The sequence below is a fragment of the Talpa occidentalis genome, unplaced genomic scaffold, assembly GCF_014898055.3.
Source record: "Talpa occidentalis isolate TD23 unplaced genomic scaffold, MPIMG_talOcc4v2.1 talOcc4.13, whole genome shotgun sequence".
NCBI classification, from domain to species: domain Eukaryota; kingdom Metazoa; phylum Chordata; class Mammalia; order Eulipotyphla; family Talpidae; genus Talpa; species Talpa occidentalis.
In genome coordinates, this window is record NW_023601322.1 from 70,077,588 (window position 1) to 70,091,032 (window position 13,445).

Here is a 13,445-nt window from a genome sequence, read left to right on the forward strand (position 1 = left end):
GTAAATAGCACAAGTCCTTGAACCCAGGTCTTCTGATTCCTAACTCAGTGCCCTTTCTACTGTGCTATACCCCTTCAGACAATTCGCAAGGGCTATTAGGCAGGAATTTTATAAATATGTGTGAATTCAGTGTATTAAAACATAGACTATTAGTTGACCTAAAATGTTATACTTAGCAGGACAATACTGATTCATTAACCTGTCCCTAAGTGGGGATTTAGCTGGGATAGCCGTATATTCAGACCTGTCTGTGGACGTTCTCTGTCTCTCACCTGCACACACACGGTCACAGACGCATGCTTTGGGAGACTGTAACGTGCAGTGAGTTAGACGTTTCTCAGTCGCTGCATTTCTGTGTGGGTACCAGTATGTAGAGATTAAATTTTCATTTAAAGTATATTGTTCTAAAATACTGAAAAAGCCATCTAGTGTGCAAGGATTTTGTCCTCCTACCAAGATCAATTGTGTCTTGTCATCACATCTTCATGGTGGAACAGAAATTGATTTTTCTGCCAAATGTAAGTGCTTTGTCTCGCCACCTTCCCATTCTCCCCCTTGTTCCTTAGCCAAGAATATCAAACAATAGAATAGGGGTTAAAAATAGCAACCCCCTGTTAATAGACTCAAGGAGAAACCCTGAGTGGGTCTTTTTTCAGCTGAATCAGGGTTGGAATGGCTAATGGAGTTAGACAGGCTTCTTTGTGGTAGTAATTTAAGTACACCCTTTGGGGAAGGCCTGTGTGAGCGTTGTGTGTGAGAGGCAGTGCTGTTCTGTTGCATGCCCAGTGAACAGACTGGGAATTCTCTTGTTCATCCTGAATTTGAAACACTTTTGGCTGTGGGTCATCCTGGGGCAGCAGAGAGTTCAATTTATAGCTTTTGTGAGAATGTCAGAGGTAAACTCTGCTTCACTGTGGGCTCTACTCTCCTCCATCTCACTGTCTCTTTTCTGTGGCTCTGGAGTCTGGATGATGTTGGAGGTGGGAGGAGCACATAATCAGGATCATTTGCTGCTGGAGGCCTGGGAGAATCCCTCCTTAGGAAAAGGGACAGTGAAGAGACACTTTTAGGCAGAAGCTCCTGACGGATTGGAAATCAGGTGTTAGAAGAATAAGGCTTTGAGTCTGCTGGGTTCACCCTAGAGAACTTCTTGTCTTTTCCACATCCTGGGCCTTTTTCCTCCCCGAGGAGCTATGACAAGTAGTGGACAGCTGGAGGGTAGGTGGCTGCATCCAAGTTAGAGCACATGGTGAGTGTGGCCTGGACCCTGACAGCTGCTGAGTCACATGTTTTCCATCTGACTTAGGTGGGGACAGAACCAGGGAGGAGGTGTCCCTGTCTTTTAGAAGGTCTTGAGAGGACCGTGAGGCAGAAAACAAAATGAGGTTTCATGATGAGAGAAGACATAATTTTACATATGATACGGAAATAGTTCTGATTGTAGAATGTAGTTTTGAGTGGGAATCTTTCTCTAAGTTAAAATAGTTGCTGATTTTTTTTTAAAGATTTATTTATTTTTATGCAAGAACTGGGGTACAGGCCAGATGCACGGGAGGGTGAGAGGATTCACCGGAAACAGAGCGAGGAACAGAACAGGCAGACTGATGAAATACACTGCTGAGGGGAGCAGCGGGCGAGACAGGAGAGGTCTGCTTCGCCATGTGGGATTCTCGCCGGCCAGCCAGGATCAAACCTGCACTGCAGAGGCTGCGGACAGCCTCCCTGCGCCACCAGGGAGGCCCAAAATAGTTGCTGATTTTAATATACAGGCTGTACTCTTGGCATCTCTTCATGAGGAAAGCACATAATGACAAAAAATTTCTCATTAAATAATATTTTTAAGTGGATTTGAATTTGGGGTGTTTATATGCATTATTCAGCTAATGTTTAAGATTCTTGTTATAACTGCATGGTCCCCCAAAAGACTACACCCTGCAAAGCAGGTGAGATAGGACTCCTCCTCCCATCCCCCCCCACATTCATCCTCTCTCCCCACCCCACGTATTCTAAGATGATGTTAGACTCAGAACATTTGAATCTCTGCACTTGGAGAGCTCAAATACCAATTTCCAGCCCTTTTGCCTAACCTAGTGCTTAGCCCCAGGCAGAAATGATGCACCTGGAGAAGAGCTTATAGTATTTGTATTTTTAAAATAGGTGATGGTGCTTCAGAGCTCTTGTGCATAGCTCAGAGATTACAAGGGAATCTGCAGATAAAGTCCAGCCCCCACCTCCCATCCCCCCGTACACGCACAGGGCTCCACCACTGCCAGAGTTGTGAACTGGGTACAAACCATGGCAAAGACAGGGTTGGGTTTCTTGTTGAAAAATAATTTTTCATATTTATTCTGCTTGCTGTTAAGAGTCTTTAGCCAGAAAGTCAGTCTGCCTGCCTCTAGCTGGCACCTCTAGCTTTTCAGCTCTCCAGTGCCTCCTTCTGAAGAAGAGCTAATGTAGTTCACTAGCAACAGTGCACTGGACCCCTAAGGCACCAAATACCCAGCTTCCTGCTGGATATTTGGGGAGCTTATCTACAAAGAGATTCCATGTGCTGCTTCTTAGTATCTTATGGCTTAAGAGGAAGCAAGCAGAGATGTGCAGGGTGCTTGGCCTGGCTAGTGAGTTTTTGGTCCCCTGGAGGAAATATCCTGAACACTGATGGAGGTGAGGATGCTCTAGTGTGTTAAAGATGGGGTTTTGGCCTGCTCTGTTTCCTTGCCAGTGTAGCTGGCACCACCCCTTACCTACTTACTTTTTCTGTTCCAGGGAAGCTATATGCTGTTGGGGGTTATGATGGGGCTTCCCGCCAGTGCCTGAGCACCGTGGAGCAGTACAACCCAGCAACCAACGAGTGGACATATGTGGCGGATATGAGCACTCGTCGCAGTGGCGCAGGTATGGGGTTGCGTGGGAGCCTTGGAGCAGGCTCACTCTGATCTGCTCATAGGTGGATCTTGAGACCAACAACTTGACATTCAGCCTTCTTTTACCTCCCTTTTCTTTCCTTTTAATGTATATAAGTACCTTTGAAGTTCAACACAAACACAGATAATGAACCTTTCCTGGGGAGTCACTTTGCTAGAGAAGAGATGAGATAGGATTCTCTACATCATCCATCCTTCTGTTTCTTGGAATTGAAATCTTGCCTCGTACAAGCTGCTATCCTATATACACTTTCTGTGCCTCAATTTATTTAATCTTCACCGGAGCCTTAAAAATGTAGATACAGTGTTAATTCCACTTAACAGACTTAGAATGTAAGTGGATCAGGGTTTTGAATAATTTGTTCCATATCATTAGTAACTGATAGAGTCAGGATTCCTATTCAGATCTGTCTCCAAAGTTAGCTTTTTTGACCCTCAAATTTTTTATCGTAGTCTTCTGAAGTAGTGCCATAAGCGTGGTGCCCGTCTTCAGTGGGCAAAGCTCACCTATCTAGAGTCTCTGTCTTGAAATTCATACTATTAGTAGTGTTCCTTTTTGGGGAAAACTTAGGTCTGTTTACCCCCCTCCCCCACAAGGGAAATGAATGACTTCCCAAACATGACCCACTTCCGCTTCCTGTGGGAAGACTAGAGCTTGTGCAGTCCTTGGGGATTTTGCAGGAAGTGGAGCAAACCCCCTTCTTCCCTGCTTTGTCTTCTGCCATCATCTTAGCAGCCCAGAGGAAAGGGTCTGCGAGGATAGGCGGGCACAGGACGCTGACTCTGTCCTGGTTCCTGTGGGGAGTGGTGACTGATAACCAACCTGGGGCTGGCAGGAAGACTGCAAAACTTCTGGGAAGGCAAGCCACAACCCCACCACCAATATTGTTCTCTCAGTCAGTCTGCCTGTCTGTCTGTATTTTGGAAGGTTAAGCTGTGATCTCATTTTATAGTAACAAACATAGAATCACTTCCTCAGAATTCTTAAAAATTTATGATATTTTAATATTTTTCAGGAATACTAGTGTGCTCATGGATTAGAAAAAGCCGTATGAATTCCATTTAAGAAGGATTTGAGTTTGGAATGCTTCTTTTAGGGAGCTTGTCTCTGCCAGTCCTGACCAAGTGAACGTGGAGCAAATGTCTGGAAGTCAGGAGACCTGAGTTTTAGTGCTGGGTCTGCTTAGACTTTCCATGTGATCTTGGGCAAACCCTTCCTTCTCTGGCCTCTGATTCCTCAGATGTGAAAATTGGGTGCTGGGAACCAGTTCAGTTCATAAATCCAGAGGTTCTTCTCCTTTTATAAAGCTCTTTGGTTTATAAAGTCTGATAGAATCTTCATTTTACTTCCTGGAAATCCTCTGTCTGAGTGGAGGTGGGAGAACATCTTCAGGGCCTGAGGATGTAGGGACAGCTCAGCCTGGGTCGGGTAGCAGACACTGAGCTGTGTTGCTTCTTCTAGAAACATCTCAAGCAGGAAGTGTGGAGGAGCAGCCTCATGTGGAGCCACAGGACAGACCTGCCTTAGAAAGTTCAAGCTGATTTTGTGTTTGGAGTTGCCATTGGTGGCCACACTACTTTCTCTCTACCATGCTGCCCAGGGGTTATTACTGATCAGAGATCACTGGCCCGCTCCTGCCTCACTCCTGGACTGGAAGCATGGACAGTAACAACTCCACTGCCTTTGTCCTTGGGAGACCCTGTGACTTCGGTTTAGGTAGTAGTCTCTCTCTCAGAGGTAGGGTCTTTCATGACGTTATTGTCAGGTTGGGTCTCTGGCTCAGAGGTCAGCCTTCCTTTACAGCTTTACTTCCCTAAGATTTGGGGACACCTCACCTCGAGTTGGGAGCTCACATTGTTGTGGTGGTGTTTTCCTATGTCTAAAGACCTGGATACCCAGGCCTCTGGCTTCTTGAAGTATCATTGAGGTTTCAGGAGCCCCTCTGGCGCTAGGCCCAGGAAACTATGGACAAGTTGTAATAGGTTAGTGGTACCCTGAGTACCGGGCAGCTACTTGCTTCTTTAGAGGGTGTAGACAACACCAGGGGATAGCTGTCGTGGTAAGAGGCCTTCTCTGGGTCTCAGGATGGGCTGGTAACTGCTGTACAGGGAAACACCTTTGTTTTTTGTTTTTTTGTTTTTAATTTTTTTTTAAGATTTATTTATGCATACAAGAACTGGGGTACGAGAACTGTGGGGGAGCGGTGAGAGGATTCACCAGAGACAGAGTGGGGAACAGAACAGGCAGACTGACTGAAATACTGCTGAGGGAAGCAGCACGCAAGACAGGAGAGGTCTGCTGCGCCATGTGGGTTGCTTCCTGGCCAGTCAGGGATCGAACTTGTGCTGCAGAGGCTGCAATAACTTCATAGGTTGCATCTTTTTTTTTTTTTAAATTTTTTTTTACATCATTCATTGCTCATTTTTAAATAATATTTGCTTCCCTCCACCCCCTCAGGTGTAGTCCCCATAGAGTTTTCTTCCCCAATGCACCCCTGTACCATCACCTCAGTCCCCTGTGCGCCTCCCTCCCTCCCTCTGATCCCTCTCCCTCCTCCTCCCCTGCAGGATGTCTCCGATTTATAATTGTGTTTTTGCTTTGTTGTGTTTTGTATTGTTATTATTTTTTTACACTGATGTCTTATTTGATTCCCTATATTCCTGCTATAAGTGAAACCATCTGATATTTTTCTTTTTCCTTCTGGCTTATTTCACTGAGCATAATTCCTTCTAGTTCCATGCACGTTGTGTCTTAACCCCTTGCGCGGCTAGGGAGACCCAGGGGGGAGGCACCTTTGGACACAACTGAATTTTATTAAAACCCAGGCTTTTGATTGTTATTATTGATACACCACCACCACCTGCTGTTCATTTGTGGCAACTGCAAGGAACTACTGGCACCTCAGCATGACTTTAAATATTTTGTCATTCAAATGACTTTTCTTTTCTTTTTTTTTTTTTAAGAAAAAGATTTATTTATTTATGCATACAAGAACTGGGGTACAGGCCAGAGGTGCGGGGTGGGGGATGAGAGGATTCACCAGAGACAGAGTAGGGAACAGGCAGAGTGACGAAATACACTGCTGAAGGGAGCTCGGGCGAGGCAGGAGAGGTCCGCTGTGCCATGTGGGTAGGTCCCTGGCCGGCTGGGGATTGAACTCGTGTTGCAGAGTCTGCAGATAGCTTTACAGTGCTGTGCTTAACCTCTTGTGCCACCAGGGAGGCCCCAAATGACTTTTCTTAAGAATCTACTACTGTCAAACACAGGGAAATAGAGGTGGGTAAGGCAAACATGGTCCTGGTCATAGGAAGCTGATATTCTTGAAATTGAGTCCTTGTGTCTGAAACCTGACCGCCCATCCCAATCACCTGAAGTCCTTTAGTGTTCCTTGGAGGGTGGCCCCGAACCTGTCTTCAAAATGTGTCCCAGCTGAAGGAGAAGTAGCCTGTCTTCACAGTGGCATAGCCTGTGGCCCATTGGAACTGCTGATCCAGCTCCCTCACTTCACAAATGGGAAAACTGAGACCTGGAAAGGGGAAAGTTCTCTGCCTGGAAAGTTACAGACATAGGCCCAAAACCCAGGTATCCTGGCCTCCAGTCGGTTGCTCTTTTAGGAACACTGCCATTCTCCTTTCTGGCTTTTTCTTCCTTGACTTGCATTAAGGGATATTAAAAGGTTTCACTAAAACTTGAATATGATGCAGTTTGAGCTCTCTGCCCAGGCCTTCAACATGGCGACTGTGCTCCAGTGGCACAAGGTGAGCGAGAGCTGCTTTCAGCTCCCGCTGTGATCTCAGCCTACCTCCTGTGGAGCATTTCCATTTCTAACTCTTCACTCAACTAATGTAAGGCTGAGAAACAAAAGAATCAAAACACTGTAGGCAAACCAGGCAATATACATAGGCAAAGGAGAACAAATGACTAATCTTAAGGTTTGTGTAGCATTTTTTTCAGTCTTTTTTTTTTTTCTCTTTGCATATGAACCTCTTGCCAATTTTATACCCATGTACAAATTAAATATGTCGTGGTGGGTGATATATATAATATATAAATATATAATATACAATGATATATAGCATTCACAGATTATATATGTGTATGTGTGTATTTTTCTGTTTCTTTACATAGAAATGGGGTCATATTATAGAAATGCTTTTTATCTCGAAACTTTCAGGTTGACAGTCTTAAGAGACATGTGAGGGCCATTGTATTTGTCCTACAGATGAGGACACTGAGGTTCAGGGAGATAAAGCACTCTCAAGTCACCCTGTTGGTGATGCCTGTCTAGGACAGGATGCCAGAATGCCCAGCTTCTGGTCACGGTAGCCAGGCCCAGGCTAGAACGCTGTGCTCTGCCTTTCAGGGGTTGGGGTTCTCAGCGGACAGCTGTATGCCACTGGTGGACATGATGGGCCCTTGGTGAGGAAGAGCGTTGAGGTTTACGATCCTGGAACAAACACTTGGAAGCAGGTGGCAGACATGAACATGTGCCGACGCAATGCAGGTAATAAGACTGCTCTCTCCTTTCCCCCTGGGGGCTGGGGGTCTTTTCTCTGTGTAAATACTAGCTGTCATTGAGAAGAGTGACTCCCAGAGTCTGAGCACGTGCCTAGGTACTGAATAGGGAGTGTCTGCTTGCTGCATAGACTCTGGGCTGGGGAGGAGGAAGGGGGAATAGGTGGGGGAAGGGGGGGATGGGGTCGGGGGGGGGTTGGAACACCAAAAGCTAGCAACAGGGTCCCCCACTCAGATGTAGAGGGCCCCTTCCCTCCCAGTGAATGATGGTGACTTTCCCTGCACACATATGGACGCAGACTCAGAAAAGCCATCAGCGGCTCCTACCCAAAGACTCTGCCCAAAGATTCTGGCGGGTAAGGCACAGGGCTGTGAGGATGTGATCAGGCCATGACACTAGGCTCTACCTTCCAGCACCTGGCTATGAGACCCACCATTTTCTACTTGAAACCAGTTGTCTTCCTCTCAGGGATAGCCAGGCCCCTGATTGATTATCTCTTGTTGCCTTCTCTGAGTGTCCTTTCTCCCCTTCCCTTTCTGTAGGGATGATTTTACCTTAGAAATAGTTAGTTTTTGGGCCTTCCTGGTGGCATAAGGGGTTAAGATGCAGTCTATGAAGCAGTCTGCAACCTCTGCAGCATGAGTTCAATTCCTGGCCAGCCAGGGAGCTACCCAAATAGCGCAGCAGACCTCTCCTGACTCACCTGCTGCTCCCCTCAGCAGTGTATTTCATTCAGTCTGCCTGTTCTGCTCCCCACTCTCTCTCTGGTGAATCCTCTCACCCCCCACACCTCTGGCCTGCACCCCAGCTCTTGTATGCATAAATAAATCTTAAAAAAAAAAAGAAATAGTTTTTTATTTCCTGGAACCTGATGCCCCTATAAGCTATTTTCTTCCAGAACTCTGCCCTCTATTTTGTGTCCTATGTTAGTATAGCTTGGCTTATGCCTCCTGGTTCTACGAGAGTGTTGGCTTAGTCCAGCTTCATGGCTGGTAAGACAAACGGTTATCTCCAGGCATATTTAATTCCTTAATAGTTATATTGCCTGTTTGTTAAACCCATCTGTAGCTGACTTGTTAGAAGTGTAAATAGAGGGCCATTTATCAATTGACAGCCAGTCTATCTAGAGTCCAGGAATTCAGTTTAGATGTTAATGTGGTATATACACATTCGCATAAAGATCTTTTTTTTAATAATAAAAAGGCATCATGCCATAATGCCATTTCATAGCCAGACTTTTAAATCCACTTTACAATCTTTCACAAATATAACATTAAATGTTTTTGCCTGTTATGTTATATGGCTGTATCACATTTTAAATAATCTGTATTGGACCTTTAGGTTATTTCCATCTTTTCTACAAGTAATGCATTGATCATTGTAAATGGGCCTTATAGCTAATCAGTGCACAGATCTAAAATATTTCTTTAGAAGAAAAAGACAGAGGGCCTCCCTGGTGGCGCAGTGGTTGAGCGCTGGGTTGCGAAGTTGCCCGCAGCCTCTGCAGCGCCATTTCAATCCCTGGCCGCAGGGCGAGGGTCCCACATGGCGAGCAGACCTCTCCTGCCACCCGCTGCTCCCCTCAGCAGTGTACTTCTTCAGTCTGCCTGCTCTGCTCCCTGCTCTGGCTCTGGTGAATTCTCTCACCCTCCCGAGCTTCTGACTGTACCCAGTACTTGTACAAATAAATAAATAAATAAATAAATCTTTAAAAAAAAAAAAAAAGAAGAAGAAGACGAAAAAGCCAGAGTGGAATTTCTGAGCCTGAGGGGGCACATGTGCTTTAGACATCATCCAGGAAGGTGGTGCATTTTATCTGCTCACCAATATTTGAGAGTATTTTCACCAACACTGATAGTTCATAAGTTTTTGGAACCTCGTCCATCCCTTGATCTAATTTAGAAAAAACACACAGTATATTAGACTATGGCCTTTTAATGTCTTGATGGAGCAGTATCACATTACATTTGCCTACTCTTGAGTCCTGGCCCATGAGACTTTACCCTAAATCAGCTCACTCTGAGAGCTGGGAGGTAGGAGTGCCTCATCCATGTCTCTGGGAACTGTGGGTTTAGACCCCAGTCATGTAAGGGACCACAAATAACCATTAGCTCCACAGTATGGATATAAGAGGCTTCTCAAGGAAAGCCTTACATGCAAAGTAGTAGCAGCCCCTGAATTGCCTTATTGGTAGTCAGACCGGGCATGGAGGTCTGGGTGGACATTGCTCCCCTACAAAGGGGGCCCTACCCAAGGTGCTCTGACATTTATAAGTTTGGGGGCAGGGAACATCCATGTGCCCAAATAGTAGTGCGTGCAGAGTGGCCAGAGAAGTGACCTAGAATAGGGTTTCCTGGGATCCCAGTGGCTGTTATCAGTAAGTTCTTCTGTTGAGTAAAAAACCTGTGGAGCCAGTTCTTGGTTTTGCAACCAGAGAGGGGAGGAAGAGAACCCCAAGCACTCTCCATATTTCTCTCATGGATTCAATCCTTGGTGCTCCTGCTATAATATCTCCTATGACTCCTGTTTGCTTCCAGGGGTCTGTGCTGTGAATGGGCTGCTGTATGTGGTTGGAGGGGATGATGGGTCCTGCAACCTGGCTTCAGTCGAGTACTACAATCCTGTCACGGACAAATGGACGCTGCTGCCAACCAACATGAGCACAGGGCGGAGCTATGCAGGTCTGTGGGCACCGTCCCCACCCTGTCCCCCACCCCCAAGCTGGGGGCCCCCTGGGCAGGGTGGGCGTGAGTGTGCTTAACTTGGGACTGAGTGCCTCCTCCAGGGATGGCAGATAATTGTCACATGTCACCACTCCTTCATTCTGTGCCCACGACAGATACCCATAATTAGCACTTGTTTTCCCAGTGAACCTGCATGTAACCTTAGAATTCTTCTTAACACAGTGTTCCAAGAAGCTACACCCAACTCATCTGCGTTGTCATGAGAGTATTTAGAATTTCTTTGCCATTTCTGGTTGGTTTTGTGCTAATGTCCTAGGTGGAATAAGATACAATTCTTGCTTTCCAAAAATTTAATTGCAAAGGCAAGACCTGTATACATAAAATAGGAAATGCAAGATGATGTACACACAAGTCCTAAATGGGATGCACGGTACAGACTTTAGGACGTGACAGGTGCGAACTGGCAGTTGTGGGAGAGAGCACTTCCTGGAGGCGACGGGGCTTGTTTAAACTTGGAGTGGGTCACAGAAGCTGTTCTGTGCTGGGTGCCCCTCCCCGAGCCACCACTCAATGTCTTAGCCAGTGTGACATTTGTTCATGTCTTTTCAAGAACCCCTGCTTGAGTGGGCCTGTATCCTGCCATTTTACTGAAGATGAAGCTGAGGTTTGCAGAATTTAATTAACCTGCCAAGGCCACACAGCTAAAAATGGCAAAGGCAGGATTCAAACCCAAACAGGATTCAAACCTGAGCCCCTGCCCAAGCAGGTCAGGGTTGAAGGACAAGGCATTCCAAGTCAGAGGCTGAATGGAGGAGTAAGGCAGGAGGCTATTGTAGGAACTTATTCTTGGGGAGTATGTGTAATGGGTTTGGTGAGATGTGGGTGGCAGAATCAGAGCCGGTGCAGCTGAGGCCAAGAGTCTATAGGGAGACAGGCAAACACATGTCCATGCTGTAGCCCAGAACCTGGGTCTAGCTTTGCAGAAAATGGAATAGCCAGAGCAAACATTTATTTATTGAGCATATATAATGTGCCAGGCACTGTTCTAAACGTTTTACAACCATTATCTTATATAATGAGATACCACTCCAGTTATATTCTTATTGTTATTTTGCATTAGAAAGGCCAATCATTTCCTCTTGCTTAGATTTCAGTGCAGAGAAAGATCATGCTGTGTAGCTCAAAGGGGTTTGTGTCACATTCTGTCAACACAAGACTTCAATTGCAATGAACTTATTTCACTCCCCCCCTCAAGCACCATTTAGGACTTTTTTTTCCCAACTGAATGTGAAAGATCTTATAGGCATGTTGGTCCTAGAGTATTCTTTTCTCATGGTTAATTATTAACCATGCACTGTCAAGCAAACATGCAATTTGTGTTCAAGCTCATTGACTGAGTAAATTTACTGTCTGAGAATCTAAGGGAATGGCCTGAATTGCAAAGATTTATGGACACATTTATGGAAACATTACTCATAATAGCAAAAGACTGAGTTCTTCTTACTATCTGGCATGAGGGAAATAGTTATACTGTGGAATATCTATACAGTGGAAATATTTTTAACGTCATGAGAAAATGGTTGTTGGCACACACTGTCACATACAAGCACTGTTAGGTTAAAAAGGAGGGTGAAAAATGTATGATCCCATATGAACTCAGCCATATTGTCCTGGGTCATGGAGGGTTGAATAGCTACTGCTTACGGAAGCAGATGGAGTCAGATCTGAATTTGTTGGTCCTGGGGTGCTGGGCAAGGCAATCAATTTGACTGAACCCCTGTTTTCTCATTTGTAAAATGAAAATAAAATTACACCCAGCTTCTTAGGGCTGTTTGAGAATTAAATGTTATAATATGTGGGGAGCATTTAGTACCATGGCTGCCTGGCATATAAAAGCCCTTATTATTAGAAGCCAGGAAATATCCCAAAAAGATAATGGTGGTTCTCTTTGTATGAAGGCATTAAAGTTTTTTTCCTTCGTGTTCTTCTGTATTTTCCAAATTGTCCATGAAGAAAATACAATACTTTATTATTATACTAAAAGAGAAGATTTTAAGGTCAGACAGCATATCTGGGTCTGAGGACTCTGGTTCTGTACCTTTATCCAGGAATTAGCATGAGATGGATGTCTTAGCAGAATCTCACCATTGGAGTATTCTGGGGTTGCTTCTAATAATATTCTCTTGTTCTCATCTTCAGCCAGAATTTTTATAGCCATGGGAATATATTAAAATAAGATTCCAGTCATATTTTACCTCTAACCTGCAGTCCTTACCTATAAGGTAGGATTTTGTTCAGCCACAAGCATCAGAAAAACTGAGTTACTTGCTTAAGGAAGGAGTGTATTTGTCTCAGGCAGAAAGAAGTCCTGGTGGCTCAGACTGTCACTGAGGATCCAGGCTTCTCCTCTCTTTTTGTTCTGCCGGCTTTGCCTACAGCAGCTGCTGTCCTTTGGGCCTTGCACGAGCATTTCAGGCAGGACAAAGGACAAAGCCGACATTGCAGTCTTGGATTCCCGATTGTGCTGGCCAGGATTAGGTCACTTGCTCTTCCAGCTACAGGCATTCTAGGGAGCTGAGCTCATCAAATGCTGGTTTCTAGTAGAAGGGATGTTAAGTCAACCTACAGTACCTGCTTGAGGGCCTCAGTCTATTACAGCAAGATTTTAGGGTCATACATGGATTTATAAAATTAGATGTTGCATATGGTTCAACTTGGCTGAAACCGTAACACATTCAGACCTGTCTGGAGTTTATCCAAGTACAGCAGTCCTCTTTCTCTCTGGTGTCAGTTACTCACGTCAGCCACAGTCTAAAAATATTGTGAATAAGAAGATATTTTTGAGAGCGAGACCACATTCAGTGACTTTCAGTATCTTGTTCTACTTTATTTGTAGTTATTGTTAATCTCTTACTGTGCCAAGCTTATAAATTAAACTCTATCATAGGTCTGTATGTATAGGAAAAAGCATCTCATATCTAGGGCTGGATATTGCTTGTGGTTTCAGGAACCCACTGGACATCTTGGAACATATCCCCCATGGATAAGAGGGGCATTGCAGTGTAGAATATAGTACTGAAAGATCTCCAGTAAGATGATAAATAGTATGGGACTGAGCCGAAGACATCAAAGGACTTGCCTGAGCCACAGTACAGCTTGATGGTGGCAGAGCTAGGAATGGGATTCAGTTTTTCTTGCTTCCATAAAAACTGTTCTTTCTAGTTCTTTTCAGTGGTTTCTAAAAGTAAACATGAATTCTCTCATCGCTTCCCTTAAAGTGAAACAAATTCAGAGCTGTGGAGCTGCCTCTGGGTTTCCGG

General features: G+C 45.0%; 1 protein-coding gene across 11 annotated transcripts in view; it reads left to right on the forward strand.

Annotated features, from left to right (window-relative positions):
* Positions 1-13,445, forward strand: part of KLHL3 (kelch like family member 3) — a 268,190-nt gene that overhangs the window by 249,902 nt on the left and 4,843 nt on the right. For all 11 annotated transcript variants that reach the window (XM_054694357.1, XM_054694358.1, XM_054694362.1 and 8 more), the window contains 3 exons: positions 2,767-2,895; positions 7,289-7,429; positions 9,979-10,122. In XM_054694357.1, coding sequence (XP_054550332.1) covers positions 2,767-2,895; positions 7,289-7,429; positions 9,979-10,122 — 414 coding nt within the window. The remainder of the gene's footprint in view (positions 1-2,766; positions 2,896-7,288; positions 7,430-9,978; positions 10,123-13,445) is intronic.